This window comes from Mustela putorius, unplaced genomic scaffold (assembly GCF_011764305.1).
Source record: "Mustela putorius furo isolate JIRA1106 unplaced genomic scaffold, ASM1176430v1.1 tig00003853_pilon_pilon_pilon, whole genome shotgun sequence".
Taxonomy (NCBI): Eukaryota; Metazoa; Chordata; class Mammalia; order Carnivora; family Mustelidae; genus Mustela; species Mustela putorius.
In genome coordinates, this window is record NW_025422005.1 from 7256420 (window position 1) to 7275654 (window position 19235).

A 19235-nucleotide genomic window follows, 5' to 3' on the forward strand; every position below is an offset into this window, starting at 1 on the left:
GTGGGAGGAGTATGGAGGCCGGAGGCTGGCTCCGGAGACCCACAGATGAGCTGCACTTGTCTGGATATTATCTGTAGATAATTGGAAATTGGCTTGAACATCAGTAACAGTAAACTAATCAGAACTCCCTCAAACTGCTTGTTCTAGTCTTTTGGAGATTTGTGAGTTTCCTCTGAGTCTGTCTGTCTCTGTCTCTTCCTTTCTCTAAATTTGGCCAGATCATCAGCCAAAGGTTGGAGGCAAATGGGAGATTCAGTGAGAGGAGAAGGTAACAGACTGCGGCCGGCGAGTGGGCCACATACTCCTTGCCGGCCGGTTGGTCTTTAGGTCCGTCAGTAGCTTATTTACACAGCAGGTTCCAGCTTCCTTACTGCTGGGGGTTGGGGTCCTCAGTGATAGGTGATAGTAGGAGCCATCGTTCCTTGTTCCTGTTTCTTTGCTTCCTGACTCCAAGTAGATGCCCAGAGAAAATCCAGATTGTGGGTACCTGGGGCCCCCTTGTGGCTGAATCTTGTTCTCCACATCGTCTCTGCTTTTCCTGGTCACTCGGTGGGAAGATGGCAAAAGGGAAGTTTCCCTCTCACATGAAGCCTTTCCCCTGGACTTTGCTTTTCCTATGGCTCTTGTGATGGTCCGCAGCCCTCGCTGCTCACCTGCTGATCTTGGGCCCTCCTAAGCCAAACCTAGCCTTCTCCTTGAGGCGCTGTGGCAGTGAACCCCGAAGAAGTCTCTTCACGTTCACCAGCACATTCAGACTCTGTGGGTGGGCCGCTTCTTACAGGCAGCCCACCATGGAGCCCTCTACAGTCTGAGAGCTGGTGAGAAGTAGGAGGAACAGGTGCTGGTGTGTGGCTTGAGAATGGCCTATCTTTTGCGTATCTTTGGTTTTTGGATGTCCATTGGGTGGCACTGTGATCTTATTTTTGTTTCTGTTTTTCTTTGCAGCCAAGCTCTACTCCAGGAAGTGAAAATGTGGTGCCTCGAGAGCCTCTGGTAAGTACCCAAGATGTATAGTATCGTTTCTAGTCATGAAAATACTGTGTGAGTGTGGAGAAACCCTAAGACCCGGTAGTTTTGCCTCCTCGTTGTCTCCTGAAAAGTAAGTGCTGTGTGGAGGCTAACTTAGTGACCTTTGACTTATGTCTTACTGTCTGGCATGTAGGGGTTAGTGGGCTGCCTCCTTGGGAAAGCCTGGTCTTTTCTGGAACGGAAAGCATCCACCGCAGGGTGTGGTGCACCACTTCGTTTGTTGCTGATCAGTAGTGATCAGTGGGATGCCCGAACCTTCTGGAGGTGGGGTTGGGACCAAGTTGCTACTTGATTGTCTGAAATAGCCATTTTGCCCTTCAGGGTGAGGGCACGGTGCGGTGGCCTTTGAGGAACAGGTAAGGCAGGGAGTTCTGTTTTTGCCTGGTGGGTCATTTGTGATGCTCGCTACCAACAGTAAGTGCTTCTAGTACTGACAGGGCAGTGGCCTCCTGAGTACTGAATGAAGGTAACCCTTCTTCACGAAGTGCTTGTGCTTTGATGTTCTGAGCCCCAGTCCCTGCCAGCACCCCCCCCCCCGCCCCCCGCCATTTTCATCCTGGCTTGCATTTCAGGGCCCGCCGCAAATCCTGTTTGTTGGGTAGCAAGACCTGTTCTGCACTAACCAGATAAGTTTTATGGCGGGCCAGCTTTTAGAGCTTTGTCTTTGTTTGGATGGTGATAGCAAGCTCAGGGATGCACCGCCCAGCTTTGGTTTCCCAGGCCTGGTTTTCTTGCCTCTCCTCCAGCAGTAGTGGGAGGAGGTGATGTGAGGCCCTTAGCTGGCATGAATAGGCCTGAATTCTAGCCTGCACTCAGGCTTTCCAAGGCAGAAGGTGAGTTGGATTTGGCGGAGGCTGAAAGACCAGGGTGACGCAAGCCCTGCTGGGGCTGTTTCAAGGAAGTGTGGTTGTCTTCTGTGACACCCGCTGTTACCAAGCGTTACCCAGTCCGGCTTCCTTCCCACCACACCCCACAGTGCCTTCGGTTCACTCTTGGTATTGCCTGGGTTTGTCCTGGTGATCAGGGAGGTGGGAAAGCCAAAGACTTCAGAAGGGCTTCCCCAGGCCAGGCCTGTCAGTGCCCCGCAGGCTGGAGTTGTGGTTGGTTTTGGATTAAAGTCCAAATTGAACGCTGTAGTCCTCTGCAGCCCTACCTCCTTGGTCTCCTTTTACATTTTTATCTACTGACCTGACTACTAACCCCCGGCAAAGCTGGCTGGTCCTTCTTTTGCAGCATGATTGGGCCAACACTTCGGGGTTCTTTCTAGCAGCGAGTGCTAAGCAGTGGCAGCCTTGCTGATTTCTGGGCATTTGGAGCCCTTTGCTCGGCTCGTGTTTCTGGATGCTGTTCTTTTTCCTGCTCTACTCTTCATCTGCTTGGTGTTTGGTTGGATTTTCATTTCTTTCTTTTCTGGGAGGCCCCGAGCAGTCTTCAAACCCTAGTAGCCTGTGATTGTCCAGAGTTCAGACTTATTCTCTCCAGGCCAACTCTACAATTACCTTATATTTAATTAATATTTTTTTCCCCTCTTTACGTACTTGCTGCATAATTGCTCAGAGGAAAGAAAACACATAGCAGCAATTTATATATATATATAAAAAAACAATAATTAAAAAAAAAAACCCCGAAATAAACTCCCATCTCATTTGGGACTGATCCTATGAGTTGGGTAATTAGGGCCCTATTAGAAGGTAGACCCTTTCTCCTTCCCCCCCTTTTTTTTTATTAATTTTTTTATATTAAACTCCCACAGTCTCTCAGTCATGCCCTTATTGCTTTTGGCCAACCATTCGCAGCAGCCTGATTAAATGAGGGCACCAGCCGAGCTGTATGGTCTTGTGTGAGCTACTTCTGCCTCTCGAGAGCGGTGGTGGGGGGGTGCCAGGCAGGGGGGCCATCCAAGGACTAGCGAGGACTCATGGCGCGTAGGGGTACAGGACTTTGAGCTGGCAGTAGGCTGGATGAGAGTCACAGGGTGCCGGCGAAGGGATGGGGTGCTATCCCCCACCCACAGAAAGCCCACAGCCCTCTGTCTGAGTCTGCCTTCCCTAGGGGAGGTTTCTCAGGCGTGTGCGTTACCCGTCTCTCGGATGCTCAGGAGGAACAGACAGTTGAAGAATAAAATTAAGCCTTCTTCTTAAGTAATTTATGCACTTTATTGGGGAAGAAAAGGCATTTGTACACATGAAACAATTAGTAGACAGCACAAGACCATATATAATTTTAGCAAACAGTACAAAATCGCATATAATTTGGTGCGGAATTGCCTGGCTGGGAGTAGAAGAGCCCTCATTATTCGGGAAGGAAGAGTTCTGCCCGGGGTATACTTAGGGATGTTTTTTGGTAAAACTTGAAGCGAGGTCTTGAGGAGTAGGATTTTCCCGTGTTGGGGGAACACCCTGCTAGTTGCTTTTGGTTTTGTTTTTAACTGAGAGCATATTTTCCATAAAATTCTTCCGTGGAAGCTGCCTGTTCCCTACACTGAAAGGGCTGAGCATGGGGTACCGAAGGCATCTCCTCTTACTCTTGGTCTCCAGAACAAGATGATGACTTTGGAGTAAATTTTCCCTTTATTGGGGAAGGGAGTTGTGACCGAAGAGGCTCCGAGGAGTGGTCAGTACAACGCAGATGGCAAGGACAGGTGATATTCTGTTCACACTAGTTTTTTGCTTTAGCTGCTGGAGAAGGAGGGCCTGATTTTCATTTCTGCCCTCTCCGGCCCTGTCCGACCAAGTTGTGATTGTGGTTGTGAGGAGTATTGCCTTGTAGTCTCTGAAGGACGCGCTGATGTTTTTCGCCATCCCCATGTCCAGGTGACACCCACACAGTGACTGCATGTTACCTTCCCTTGCCCCTCAGTCCTCCTCCCTGCCATGAAAAAACCACCCCAGCAACCCCGGCCCTATGAGTGAGATAGTTGCCCTATAATGTCGTAATGCCCTCGGGGGTGGAGACTGGTGAACAGACCAGTCTTGATAAATTCTGTAAACTCCCAGTTGAAATTCCCTTACTATTGACGATAAAACTCTGCCCAAGTTAAAATGGCTGATCGCTGTTTCTTTTTCATACTTTCTTCCCTGAGCTTTGCCTCCTGGGGCAAGGAGCTTTGGCAGTCCTCCAGAGTATTGACTTCCAGCTCCCCCCACCCCACAGCCAGTTGTAAACCTTCCATAAATTCTCTCAGACCCAAGTTTTCTCATCCCCTGTGGTGGGCATGTGCTCGGGCCTTGGGTCAGGTCCTGCACAGCTCTTGCAGGATCAAGCCCCACGTGGCTCACGGGTCTTTAAATCGGTGGACGGTTGTTTGCACGGAGTAATTGGGGTTCTGTCTTGCTGGGATTCAGAAACCAGGTGACTTTTTTTTTTTTTTTTAAGATTTTATTTGTTTATTTGACAGAGAGAGAGAGAGTATGTGCAAGCTGGGGGAGTGGCAGGGAGAGGGAGAAGCAGGCTCCCCGTTGAGCAGAGAGCCCGACATGGGGCTCAATCTCAGCACCTTGTGGGATCATGACCTGAGCTGAAGGCAGATGCTTAACCTACTGAGCCACCTAAGCGCCCCAGAAACTAGGGTTAAGTAACCGTCTTTTAGTCATCTGAGTTTAGGTTATTATTTGAAGTGAGCAATCAATAAAGTTTCATGTGTACCTTGCTCACTGGTTTCAACACAAGCTCCTCAATACCCAGCGGTCCTGGAAGCCACCTGTTTTATACGATGCTTAAACTAGCATTTTGGCTTTTTGCTCCTTGACACCAAGTTCTTCTAATGGATGTGTCTTCTGCCATTCTTTCTTCCTCTGACTTACGGGTATAGTTTTTGGTTCTGTTTTGGTTTTTGTCCTTAACCTGCATCCCTCCACCCCAATACTCCCAAACTACGATGAATTTATTCTTAAAAATATGATGGTCATTTCTACTTTATCACCTTCCCTAGGCTTAATTCTTTTTAGTAGGGTGAATTATTATTAAAAATAAGGATGCCCTGCGCTCGCAGAGCCAGGCCACGTCTCAGCTTTGCCCTTTAAGTACAGAATATCCTGTAGCCTCTGGTTTCTCCTTGAGGGTGATGGAAACTTGCCCGGGGCTCCTACATCATGGATCCGATCTCAGTCCTTCTCGGGGAACTCATCTACCTTATGCCTGGGACTCCGGAGATTTTCTGTTTGGTTTTTGAAGTCAGTTAATCAGAGGCCAGTAATCAAAAGGCCATTAATCATTAATATCTTGCTGAATTAGGGAGTTTGTGAACTCTTCTTTAAGAATACCTATGGCTAGTTGCCTATCTCCTAGAGACCTTGAGAGTGTATTCCTGGCACTCACCCTGTATTTGTATCTTTTGTGGCTAGAGTACTTCGGTTGTACCTCCTTGTGGGCTCACCAGGGATAGGTGCTTCTCGTGTCTTGTTCCCACCAAAAATCTCCGAAGGATGACATCTACATGCTCAACCCATTTTTCGTGTACACTCATGTGCCCATGTGTGTATGTAAGTGTGTGTATGTAGGACGTATAATGGATATATTTCATAAATGCCAAAGCAGTTGGCAGAGAAATAAAATGGATTTTTAAAAAATATATTTTATTTTTAAGTAATCTCTGTACCTGATGTGGGGCTTGAACTCAAAACCCCGAGATCAAGGGTAGCATGCTCTACCGACTGAGCCAGCCAGATGGCCCAAATTCATTTTAATACTGTTTTCATGAAGATATATTCATAAGCTCAGGGGTAATGAAACTGGCCCATTTAGAGATTTCAGAAAATTGCCATTTTCTTTAGGAAAAACAAATCAATATGGCAGATCTAAAGTATTAAGCATCATTATTGTGAGGATCCGTCGTGGTTGAGTCCTGTGCTGAGTTACGTTTACTCAAGTGAGCTGTAATTTCCACTCAGGGACATCTGTCTGGGTCCAGGTGAGTGAGGCCGACATCATAGGGCTAATCCTAAATCCTCTCTGCTTATTTCTTTTTGAAAAGTGAATCATCTACAGATGTTAGTACTTAAACCATTACTAGCAGCACATGGGGGGTGCGTGAGCCCCTCACAACTGCTGTTGAGAAACTTGGGACTGAAATCAGGAGCAGACAACTGAAGGGTGGGGATGGCAGGACACCCCTCTGACGACACGCCTTTGCCGTGGGAGCAGGCCTGAGGCCTGGTGCCTTTCAGATAGGAAAGGTGGTTGGCTCTCCTTTCCCACTCTTAATAGATGGTGGAAATCCTTCATTGATGAAAATGCTTATTTTGACACTGACACCTTTTGTGGGAGGGTGCCAGAGGGTTCCATAGGCCACGGGGAGAGGAAGCTGATGAGAGTCCTCCGTGCTGGACAAACTTGAGAAAAGCCTCCTTCTGGCTCTGGGTGGATTGTCTGTAATCTCTAGGCCACTTACTGATTGTGAAATTACTGTCTCTCCCTACTTCGTCCTTCCCGTTCTAGAGGAGGTTTATTGAATAGATTAGGTGGAGGCCCTTCAAGTTCTTTCCTCTTTCAGGTGAATGAAGAGGTGGTTTTCTTCAGTTTTAAGGTATCCTTGTACAAATCATTATTAGATGAATTGAAACTCTTAGGAGTAATAATTAGAGAAATGGAATTTGAAATAGTTACTCAGCTTTGTTTATACTTTGGGTTCCTGGCTTTCATGGAAGTACCTGCCGTTGTGAGAGCTCTGCAGTCAGAGGCCCTGTCTGGTGACCGACCCAGCCAGTGTCCTGGGACTCAGGAGCCGAGCGCCCCTGTGTCTTTTGCAGAGGCACACAGAGACTGGGCGAATTCAGCCCATAGTCTTGTCACCTGCATCACTGGTCCAGAAGGACAGGCTGCAGTCACCTGCTGTCTCCTGGAGATGGTCTCAGAGATCTTCAGATGTTCTTGGTCATTGCTGAAGAGAGGGTAAAGGAAGCTCTTACTTGGGCAGAGGGACAGTCAAAGGTTTTGCTTCTGCTGCAGATCGATCATTATCTTATTTGAAAGACTTTCCACTTAGAAGCATTTTTTTTTTTTAAGTGCCACCTAAAGGATGGGTATTCCATACGCCAACTCCGTAAATCTCTCACGAGCCCCTGGTTTGAGGACCGCCGAGTGTCATGTACTGAGGACTGCCAGGTGCCCTGGCTTTTCCAGGATAATTTCAGTTGAAATATCTTCATGCATCCTCCAACCATGCAGACCAATTTGGGTTTGAGAAATACGGTCCTGTAGTTCAGAACCACTTCTGCGCTCTGAGAAGCCGTGGGAAGATGAAGTAGTGCTTTGCAGGAGGGCGCGTTCGCCGCCCTGCCTTCTCCCCTGCCAGCTCTCCTTTCCTTTATGGTCTGTAGTTATCACCGAGATTTATGCTTGTTGCTCCACAAATCTTCTCCCTGCCATTATGAGTTTGTCTCAACAGCCTAGAGATGGGGCTGACACTGAGTGATTCTTGAGGTAAATCTACCCGGGGGCACTCTGTGACGCTCAGAGTCACCCAAGAGCTAACTCATAGCCCCCAGTGGGCCGGATAAATTGCCCTTGTCGAGAAAAAGACGTGCCGCCACCTTTGTGAGCTCTTGCCTTAGCAGTGTCCCTGGTGGCACGGGGGCCTGTTTGTGCTTACTGAGTGTGGGGGGTGGCGCGCTGGGTCCCAGTCACACCCTTCACCCAGCAGTGTCTGTCAACAGGCCTTTCTCTGTCTCTCTGCTTCTCTCCCCCTCCCTGTCTCTCTCTCTCTCTCTCAGTCCCCTGTGGCCGCAACAGGATCTCTGGGGGGACAGGCCAGCTTTCGGCAGCCTGGTGGGGAGGAGCTGCCGACAGGAGCGGCGGGCACCCTGATGGTTTGTACAAATGGCTTCGTTTGTCCACATTTCTCTGCAGATGGATTTTGGTGGAAAAGGGGAAAAGTAGGCCGCACGTCTTAAACATTGTTTCTGCCCTTTCCTTATGATTTGTCTTTGCAGCATCCTTTGGCTTCTGTGTGCTTTCAAGACTTCTTTCAAACCTCTTGTCATGTGAAGCACCAGCTCAGTAAATACGTATTTTTTATTAAAGTATCAAGAGCTCACATGAGACAGCTCCTTGAGGCGATGGACCTGCTGTTTGGCACCAGGTGCGGCGCCGCTCCAGGAGGCCTGGGGGGCTCCGAACGGGCGGCTCCTGGCCGGTCCCATCTGCCCCGCTCTGCAGACCACGAGGTCCTCAGCTCACCCTGAACCTGTGCGTGCCCATCGTATTTGTTAGCGAATGAGGCAGTTTTGTTAAATATGCTGTAAAGACACGAAATACAGAAGTGCACAGAGGGAACTACAAATACGGGGTGTTTTGTAAACACGAACGTGAAAAGAAGGTTCTGGGGAAGCTAAGCCGAATGCTTTGGTCCATGTGAATTTACCAAAAGAGAATAACTTCTCAAGTGTGAGCAAGATGACAGTTAAACTGGGGGAAGATCATAAAAATCTAGAAGTATCCAGTACTTTGATTTGCCTTACTGGTGTCTTTAAGTTCTCACTTTGCTTTAGAAATTGCGAAGGGTGTGTCATGGGTGGGGTTAATGTAAGAAAGATGTCTGGGAACTTCAGTCTGTGGGCCCACACTCAAAGAAAAGGGCTTGGCTCCACATCAAAAGATTAGCAAATGACTGTACGTTTATAGGTTTTGAGTTAATGTAAAATGTTTAAGGTATGTGGAGTAGGCTCCATTTTTAATGATTCCCGGCTTTAACCGATTTTTCGATTAACTGACCAATTACCAGCTCTGATGCCCTAGGTCAGGAGGGGTCTCCTGTGCATTTTTGCTGGGCTTGGTGCTGGTCTCTTCATTTTTGTTAGTTTGCTTCACCCTAACAAGCAGGAGAGAACTGAACTACTCTTTTCCTCAGTTTACAGCGAGGAAACCAGCCCAGGGCAGTCCAGTTCCCACAGCTTGCAAGGGGCGGGACTGGGAGTGACCCCCCCCCCCCCAGTGCAGGTGGGGACAGCCGGGATCTCTCATCTGGGTCACAGGCAGGGACAGCGTGCTGACCTCGGTCTGCCTCCAGCCAGGGTGCGGGAGGGGCCTTGGCTCTGTTCAGGGGCTGCCTGGTGAGTCTGGGCTGCCTCTGAAGCTGCTGCCTTCGTGCGTGTTCCCCGGTTGGAGTCTTCCTTTCGCATCTTTGCTGTTGAACAGGCACCTATTAATTTATCAGAGGTGATGTGGGCCTCCTCGTGCTGGAGGAGGCGTCTGTGCCCATGAACCTCACTAATGACAGGTTAAGGGATCGAGGCGAGATAATAGGGTCTTTGCAGCCGGGCCTCTCGAGCAAAGTGCTGTGTCCCTGCTAGCTTCTAGGGGGCAGCAGCTGCTCACTGTTTTACCTCCTGCGGGCGGAGGAAAGGTTCCACAGTCGAGCCCTTTGCCTTCTATTCGAGCTCTGAGCTCCGCAGTGGTGCCCGGGCTGTGCAGGTCTCCGGGAGTTGCCTGAACCCGCATGAGTAAAGAATTCGCTGGATCCAGGGCACTCCATCCCTGCTTTCTCTGCCCCCCTCAGGTGGATCCTTTATCTGCGTCCCCATCAACACCCATAAATCCCTCACTGTCACAGTGAACAGCAGAGTTCACTTGCTTTGAAGATAAGAGACGTAGAGAGACGTCGGTTAAGAGGGTAAAATCTCTTTGTCAGATCTTACTTGTTGCCATTGATAACCCACTCTAGTAATGTGTAGATGTTTTGAAATTTTCCCCTGTGGGCACGTGTCTTTTCTCTGTTGGGAACAAGACTGTCACATGCTTGATTACCTGTTCTTCCTCTGGGCGCATCCTCGGCTTCCCTCCCCTTCTCTCCCCCACCCCAGCCAGGGTTTACAGAGGTGTGTGTGTTTTCGCTAAATGACTCACTTTCATGAGCACATCCAAGGGGAGACTTTGGATTTGCCGGTTTTTTGAGACGTTGGGGCCCGAGTGTGCACATGGCTAACTTGTGCCTTGGGTTGAAGTGAGTGACAAGCACCCGCCCTCCGGCTCGGGGCCCTGGCTCTCAGGGTCATCCAGGCCTGTGGCTCAGGCGAGAGGCGGGAGGGGGCCGGCTGGGTTGCAGGCAGAGCCGGATGCTTGCAGTACACACCGAGAAGCAAATTGGCCACGACATTTCGACATTTCGGCCCTGGGAGGTTTATTTAGGATTAGCTAAGAATTCTCAGCCCTGACTCCACTGTGGGAGGAGCTGGTGACTGACGGCCCCTCTCGGGGCTCTGCCTGCTTGCGGGGCTTTCATCTGAGGCCCCCCCCGAGCGCCGGGGAAGGGTGGGGGTTTCCATGCCGGCTCCCAGAGTGGCTTTCCTCAAAGACAAAGGCCTGCCTCTTCACCTCACCTCTCCAGCTCGCTCTGTTGTCTCTCTGAAAAATGGCAGTTAATAGAACCTGCTAATGAACAGAAGAAATAACTAGAAATAGTGGCAAGTCATTTGACAGTGAAGTGGTTTATAACTTCTGTTTATCAAATGATTATAATTATTATTATTGTTATCTCTATTGGATTTTTGAAGAACTCAGCCTGGTCTCCAGAGCCCCATTGATACCGCCTTTTCTTATTTTCTTCGTCATGTCTAGAAAATAACTTTATTCCAGTGAAATCCAGATCTGTAGTCCTCCCCGCCCCCGCCGCCCCCGCCCCGGGCCCCCACGCCCTGGCTCCGTCTCTCCCCTCTCTGCTTATCTTCTGTAGCCTCAGCGGGCTCCATCAGGTGGGGTATCCCCCACTGACCAGCCTGGCAGAGCTAATACTGGCTGCAGGAACGCTGCGGTGTTTGTTTTTGCCGTTCCTGGATTTGGTTTAATGTACAATTGATTTTTTTAATGTATTTAATCATTTTTTTCTTACCTCATAAGGATTAACCTGCACAAACCTCATTTTATCCAAAGTGTGGCTTTGGGAGGAAGGGAGAAGAAAATTGAGTTTCTCTAGCTTATTTTTATTCTTTCACTTTTTATTTTCCGAATGGCTTTTCCTGCTGAAGCAGCTCCGTAAAATACAATGTATTTTAGTGGCCATTACTTACTCATTACTAACTGGTCTCTCCTGCTTCCCTTTGTCTGTGAACTAAATACAGGGGGCCTAAAGATAATTGGTAGCTCTATCACAGACTCGCCAATTATAGATCAACAGGGAAGACAGCCCCGTGATGGTTTGTGGTTGCCACTGGCTGCCCACCTAGCAAATGTGAGTTATCCCTCCGTATCTGCCACCGGGCGGGGCTTGACGGCAACAGGCCTTTCCTAATTTTGTACCTTGGCTTTCCTAATTGCTGCACATGGTTTCCCTGATTTACAGATGTCAGCTTCACCTCATTTCTCCCTGCGAGTGGTTCTCACGTCCGTCTTGGTCTTCTTATGAGTTCCTGCATCTTTGTTATGTCTGTGAAGTATTAACGTAGGTTTTGTTTCTGTTTTTCTTTGCGGTTCCCTGTGGGCCTAGAATGGTGAGGCAGCAGGCTGCAGATAAAAGATGCTCTTGAAATTAGTGCTTTTCTGTAGTTTGGTCTGCTGAGTCCAAGTAAAGGCAAGTCTTTGTGGGTGCCCAGTTTCGTCCCCTTTTCGAGTGTTTATCTGATTTGTATGAGAGGAGGCCCAGGAGCGGGAGAAGGGTTGCACCTCACTGTTGGTTACCGAGCTCTGGTGGAAGGGCGTCAGGTGCAGACATGGCATGGGGGTCCCCACGTCGTGCGGCCGAATTTCCAAGCAGAATGCATATTTCGTTCGTTTGTCTCCTGGGTATTTGGCACCTAGGCATCATGCTGACGCCTCTGTGGGATGGGAAAACATCCTTATAGCTCTGCTCTGGGCAGGAAGTAGGCGCTCAGTACATTTCTGTGGAATGTGTGTGTGTGTGTGTGTGTGTACGCGTGCAAGCGTGCATAGACTCACTTCGGTCGGTGGTGATGTGCCCTGGAGCCAGAGAGCACAGCTGCTGCCTGGCTCCGATGGGATCTTAGGGTGCGAGGCTCCCACTGGTGCCTACATACGCGGGTGTGTAGTGTATCATTGCCACGTAAGCAACATAAAGTGGGCATTTTATGACAGGGAACATCAGAGGAAACATTAGAGCTGAGACCTTTATAGCCTTTCCATTATTATGGTTTAAATCTTGACAGTCTTTATTCGCAGTGACACTGGGACCAGCCAAGACCGTGCTCACTCCCACCGCCCTGTCCTCTCTCCACATCCTGTTCCGTCGCTGTGATAGGCATCGCGAGTGTGCGGGCAGCAGGGCCGCTCTGCAGTTTGTCTAGAAACAGCCGCTTTTGACTCAGAAGTTGGAAACCAGATGACTCACCGATCTGTTTGTTTTTTTGTAACTGTCATTTCGTAAAATGCCCTGAAAGCTTTAAACTGTAAATGCCAAAGTGGGCTTTTCGTCTTTCTTTTTTGGTTTGTTTCCTCTTGGGTTATCTCTCATCTTTTCTCTCCTGCCTCTCCTTCCTCCTTCCCTTTCATACTTGGTTTCTCTTTCATTACTCTCTCTCTCTCTCCTCTCCTCCCTGCCTTCCCTCTCCGCCTTTTGAGGGCTGTCAAGGCCGCCGCAGTCGAGGCAGTCTGCTAACATCATGCTGCTTTCTCTCCCGCCACCTCTTTGAGAGTCTACACCCTCCAGTTTTTGTGCAGTGCTTAGACTTAGAAACAAACATCTGTGCACGTCAAAGTTTATGACGTCCTCGTTGGCGGCGGCTCGAGAAGCTGAGTGTCATGTCAGATCATAACAGCTACTCACCTGTCGTGAATCTACGTTTTGCACAGTGGGTACATCCTGGCTCTGCCCACATACCCATCTCCGCCCTTCTGGGTGCCACAATCATGGTGAGAGCACAGGATTTCCTACGACTGACTGGAGGACCAGCTACCAGTCTCCCTCAGCAAAGTGCTGATTTCCGTGAGAGGCCTTGAGCGAGCATGCCAGCCGTTTTTGCTGCACGATGTCATTTAACTGGAATTCCTGAAGTCAAGGGCACCTGCTGAGTCCTATAGCTTAGGTGGGATGTTGGGATCTAAATTTTTAAGGACCTGAGCTCTCAAACCAGGACTTGCAGGATCTTTTTTCCAGCAGTTTCTGACACCGTGGCACTTGGCTGAGTTACCTGATTGATGACATGAACATCACTGGGTGTTAAACACCTGGCCAGGGAAACGGGGACCCTCAGTGGATTCCCCCAAAGGATGGCAGACAGATTGTGGAATTTTAATGAAGGTGGGGTGGGTCCCCGAGGTTCATCTGCTTTGGAGCATAGCAGAATCCCAGCATTAACTTCAGGATTGTCGGTTGGAGGCCTGCACTGGTGTCAGTGGTTCTGTTCCGTGTTGGTCAGATCCATAAATCCAACTGAGCTAATTTTAGAAGGAGCTAGTTAGAATGAAAAGGAGCAAAAACTTCAAATGTGCAGGAACTTCTCTTAATCAGATACTCCTTATTGTTTTTCTTCTTCTTTTAAAGGCTTTTGGTCTGTTTTGGCCTTCAGAGTGAGCCATCCTCTGAAGTCTGTTATAATTAAACTTCTTTCCTATATGTGTCCAAGGAAGGAGAGTATTTCCCAAGTTGTGAATCAGGGTGGGGGAAATGGGCCATCGTTATAATATTTAATAGATTGATGGCTGTGAATTTTAAAAATGAGTTCTGTGTATCTGTCTGCTGGGTGGCATTCAACATAGAGGCTCTGTTTCTCACCCACTTGGCTGGATGTCTGATTCCAACACGACCGCCATCCCTGCTGCTGGAAAACAGAAAACCACAGGCTGTTAACTTAATACTCTTCTCTTCTGGGGCTAAGGTGGGAGTAGCGGGGGAGTGGGCGGGCAGGAATGGGGCGGGGGCGGGGGGCACGGGCTTCACATCAAGATACTCTCATTCCCCACTGGAGACAGATGTTCCCCTGTTGCAGCTGACCTTTGAGCAAGGATTCCAGAGTTTCTGGCCATTTTAATTAAACCTCAACGAGAGGTGCCTGGAAAGCCTGTGTATGACCCGGACATTTACTCCTCGGGACCAGGAGCAGCCTGCCAAGTGTCCGTTGCAGGCTCCCCCCACATACCCTGCATATGGATGATTTCTCCCTTCCTGGGCAGGGCCTGCTGGAGAAGCAGAAGGATCATTTAGTGCTCATGGCTTCTCTGCTGAGCTATCCAGCAGGGGTGCCAATTCTTCCATTTAGCTGACTATTATATAGCCCTTAAAAGGGAAGGGTTTATTTTAGCTGGCTGCTATATTGATTGCTACAGGGACGTTTCTATTTTCACTGGCTGCTATATTGACTGGGAAAGGGAAAGGGGCCGTATTGCCGGGAGCTGTCATATTGACTGTTACAGAAAAGATCTGTATTTAAGCAGTACCAGTGCACTGGGATCTCCCAGGCAGGATATTAATGCTAATTCATCCGCTCACCCCCTGCTGCGAGTGTTATTTGTTTAAATCTGTAGATTCCCACAGCGCGTTTATATCCTCACTAGAGTGAGCTCTGCTCCCTGTAATTATTTAACATTATATGCTGATATAAATTGTAACAGTTAAAGAATGGTAATGAGTAGCCAAAAAGAAAAGAAGAAAAAAGAAAAGAAGGAAAAGGGGAAAAAAAAGAAAGGGGAGAAGATATATTAAAAACACATATGATGTGTACGGATTAGAGGTGTGTACATGTACACGTATGACATTAGAAACAGAGTCAGGTCCTAAAACAGCAGCGTACAACTTGTGGCATCCTTTCTCCCACTTCAAGTTGACTTGTACAGGGCGGCAGAGTCCCTGCCTTGTGCATTGGTGTGTGTGTGTGCGTGCACACGTGTGCTCACATCCCCCATCAGAAAGAGACTGCACTGATGTGTGTTCTCTGCAGTTTGCACACACGTGTATTACCACACGCGGTGTGTATATGTACTCTGTGTAACGGCAGGAAATTTATTCATTAACAATTCAGTTTCTTTAAAGATTTTTATTTATTTTTTTGATAGAGATCACAAGTAGGAAGAGAGGCAGGCAGAGAGGAAAGGAAGCAGGCTCCTTGCTGAGCAGAGAGCTAGGGACCCTGGGATCATGACCTGAACCGAAGGCAGAGGCTTTAACCCACTGAGCCACCCAGGTGCTCCAGCAATTCAGTTTCTTGATGACTACCTGATATCTGAGTTTCTTTGGAGCTTCTGCGTTTGGGCAGGAACTCTGGACCTGAGACCCATCTCTGGGAGAGCCACAGGGAATGCTCAGTTGGGATTGAACCAACAGGCCATTGGGTGTCACTGTCGCTCTGTTGGCTGTAGTTGAAAGAGGGCTTTCCTGCTGGGGAAACTGGATCTCACGGGAAGTTCTGCTCAAGTTGGAGGTGTTGTCTTTGAGTTGTTTGTCTGCCTTCTGAGACACCCTCCCCACCCCCATTGTAGAAAGTTGTTTTTTTTGCTTGTTTTTGCTGTGTTAAGCCCTGACATTTATATTGTTCTTGAAAACTGTGTGCAGATGGCCAGTTTGGCTATCACCTGGAGCACGCAGGATGAGGACTTCCCCTGAATAGAAAACTTCCGCCTTCATAGAGCCCGCTCAACAGCATTCTGGAAACCCTTATTGAACGAGGAGAGGGGGTTTGGGCAAGAGCTTGAAAACAGAGGAAGAGAAATCTCCTAGCATCGTCTAAATTCGGTGAGTGCCTGTAGCTCCTCCGCTGCCTGTCCTGGCCTCATGGAGGTGGGAAGTGTGCTGAGCGCCAAGCTGCCGCCTGGTCTCCGAGGAGCGGACGTGCTCCTCCAGCTGCTCCGGCAAGCGTGGAGCCGTGCCAGGCTTCACCACAATTCATACTGTGTCAGTTTAATAAATGCACTACTTAAATTATGAAATTACAAAAGAAAAAAGAGAATGCACTTATTCAGACTCTTAATACATTAAAAATAAGGCATTAAAACTCTTGACTTTTTTTTTTCTTCCAGAATCAATAATGAACAGGAAGGGTTGTAGACATTAACAGTCATGGACATTCAAACTCTTATACATAAATTATCTCAGAAAAATGCACATAAGACTTGAATAATGTAAATACATTAATGCATTTAATAATTTAAACATTAAAGCACAAGCAGGAATTTGAGGCAGAGGCTGTTCTGAGGTAAGGGATTGGTCCTAGAACGCGTGTGTCCTAGGATCGATGGGTGATTTCCCCTAGAGACACCCTGGGAAGAGAGTGCCTGGCTTGCTGGTGTGAGTTCCCATGCCAAGAATCCCTGGGCATTTCTGATCTCAGCTGCCTCCCAGCCCTGCATTTTCATATGTCCCGACCTTCATCCTCAATTCCGTGTTCTCACTAGTTCTGTGCTTCTAATTGTTTGTGTGAAAATCAAATGCTTCCACTTCAAAAACCAGTGAACTCTGAGAGTGTCTTGGTTGGAAAACCAAGCCAAATTAAAAAAAAATCCTTCACCCAGCTCTGGCTGCTTGTGTCTGGGAATACAGAAGTGCTTGTTCTTATCATCTGGCGGTGCGCTCAGCCCGGACCTCCCCCGCAGCCCCGCAGTCAGTGGGGCCGGGTCGCAGTGCGCTGATGGATTTGGAGACAAGATCTGATGGGAGTGCAGCAGTGATGGATGGTGTTGGCAGCTGGGTGTTGGGCATGAAGGCCACAGGTCGCCCCGCCAGGAAACAAGACAGGTGCCATGCTGTTAGACTCACTGGTCGGTGACTGCTTATGCCTCACTTCGATTTGAGGGTTTAACCACCGGAGAGACTGATGTTACTGTTTTGTTCCCCTGTCTTCCAAAATCATATTCACAACAGCAGAAACGCTGGAAAGTTAAAGCCCCCTTTTTCTGGCAGAATACACAATGACTGGATTCAATCTTTGGCATCTGCACTGTAGAGTGCCCTAGGAAAAACTCGGAAGCCAAGTGTTCATTTGTTCGCCCGCTGCTGTTTCCCGGTAGCTCCCCAGCATCGTTTGAGAGCCCAAATCACATGCGAAACTGGCAGAACCACAGCAAGTGCGTTCCCGGGCACAGAGTCTGAGAACTTTTTCTCCACCTGTGGAGGAGGTGTGTTCACTGGGTCAGTGACGCAGGTTTGCTCCCCTGGGTTTGCCGTGGGCCTGAGGGACCCTTGAGAAGTGGTTATCAGATGGTAGTGACCAGACAGAACCTGTTTTCGTGATTGCCAGATCCGTTAGGGATTCTAACCTGGATCTCTGATCGCCTACCTGAAACTTGACCTGGGGTCATCTTGATTTGACCTAGGCCTTGTCTGTTCTGGCATCTGTGGCTTTGTTTGCAACCATTTCCAGGCTCTCTTGCAGCCAAAGGCAGCCTGCTCTCCAGCGACCAGTGATGGTGGTTACAAGCCAGCTCGCAACCATTCTCAGGACCAGCAGTAGGCTGTCCTGGTGTGGGGACCGTACAAACAGCGTTGGGCTGTGCTGCCCAGACAGTCAGAAGGAAAACCAGTTTTGTTTTTTTTTTTTTAAAGAGTTTATTTATTTATTTGACAGAGATCACAAGTAGGCAGAGAAGCGGGCGGGGGTTGCGGGGTGGGGGCGCAGTGAAGCAGGCTCCCTGCTGAGCAGAGAGCCCAATGTGGGCTCGGTCCCAGGACCCTGAGGTCATGACCTGAGCCTAAGGCAGAGACTTTAACCCACCGAGCCACCCAGGTGCCCCAGGAAAACCAGTTCTTTAAAAACTGGTAATCAGGTATTGGTTTTGAAGGGAGAAGTGTCAGGAATGGGTGAGGAACGCCTGGGAAGACATCTTGAGGTCATTTTGTCACCCTTGTGAGGTACACAGGTTCTTCTCCATACCTTGTGAACAGAGTCTTCAGGTCATGACCCTTCCCCACCTGTTTTGCCTTAAAGAGGCATGGCCTTCCTGGCCAGCTGCTTCTCAGCTTCGGGATGAGATGTCCATCCCAGGTCTGTTTTGTTTATTTCTTTTCAGAGTTTTCAAAGCCCAGGCCTGGTCCCTCTGTTGCTTGTCGACTGAATAGTGGCTGCCTTTCCTGACGGCACTCCCCTCTTCATCCTGGCGCAGGGAAGAAAGTGAAATCGGGGAGCGCTTGGATCAGGGGGAATCTAATTCTCTCTGGGTTAAATCTAATTCTCCCTGGTCACACCCAGGGAGGCTTCCTTCTCTTCCCTGAAGTTCCAAGAAATGTTTTATGGCCTTAACCGCATAATATGCTTGTGCCAGATTGGGATGTGTAGCAGAGGTGATGGGGGGAGGGGAGGGGACACCACCTCACTCTCTTGTTGGAGGTGCATAGTGTTGGCTGCCGGCAGGCGGAGTGAGCAGATAGTGCTGATTGGGGGTCAGTTCACCCCTGTGATATATCCCTTATGCAGATTTCCTTTGAAGAGTGAGGAGTCAGGTTCATTAATTAAAGGAGCCTGGCTCGAGCGCCCTGTAATTATAGGTGCTAGAAATCTGAATTTTAAGAGGTCTGTGCAGCTGCATTTTGAAAAATGTTAGGGAGGCACCGAGAAGTACAGGCTGTGGGCAAGAATGTGGCTGAACCAGATTTGGGAGGTTCAGGTTTTGGCAGAATTCCCCTTTAAATTCATATTTACTCTGTCATTTTTTTTCTTTTTTTTTAAATGGGAAGCTGAAGCTCTGATTTTTATTTATTTATTATTGTTACTGTGATTATTTTGGGGGATGAAATTTACACCCTGTGACAGGCTGGTATTGTCAGAGTATGGAGGCAAAAAGTATAAATTAGATGCTTTGTTTTTAAGGAAGCAAAGGGTATCTTTGGATTCTAGGGATGCAGTGTTTGAAAAAATTAAGTAACTTCTTTCTTGAAACGAGTGAGGGAGAAGGGAATAGGAAGTTATTTTGAATTCGATATAGGGAGAGCACTCCCAGGCATGTGTGGGACTCTAGAATCTCTGTGCCTCCTTCTCTTCCCCAGAACAGTGTCCCCTCTGCCATAAATCACTTTTTGATGTGAACCGAGAGGTATAAACAGAAAACTTCAGACCTTTGTGGGAAGTCCTGACCTGTCCCTTTTCTTTCTCATTTCCTTAATTATTTGTAGGTTGACCTTTTGCTTTGGGTGGTTTCTCTCTCTCTCTCTCTCTCTCCTTTTTTTTTTTTTTAATTTTTCTGTTTGATTTATAAGGTCTCTTCTTACTTCTTGTTCAAAGCCTTTATTTTGGACCGTGACTGTTTGCATCTCTATTAATTAACACAGCTAATTTGGAATATGGATAGGAGGGGGGAAATGAAGATATGTAGGGGTCCCTCACTCACTTCCCCCAAGA

General features: G+C 48.4%; 1 protein-coding gene across 2 annotated transcripts in view; it reads left to right on the forward strand.

Moving 5' to 3' along the window:
* Window positions 1–19235, forward strand: part of PEX14 (peroxisomal biogenesis factor 14) — a 139504-nt gene that overhangs the window by 14276 nt on the left and 105993 nt on the right. For both annotated transcript variants that reach the window (XM_004741514.3, XM_013049145.2), the window contains exon 2: window positions 946–993. In XM_004741514.3, the coding sequence (XP_004741571.1) occupies window positions 946–993 (48 nt within the window). The remainder of the gene's footprint in view (window positions 1–945; window positions 994–19235) is intronic.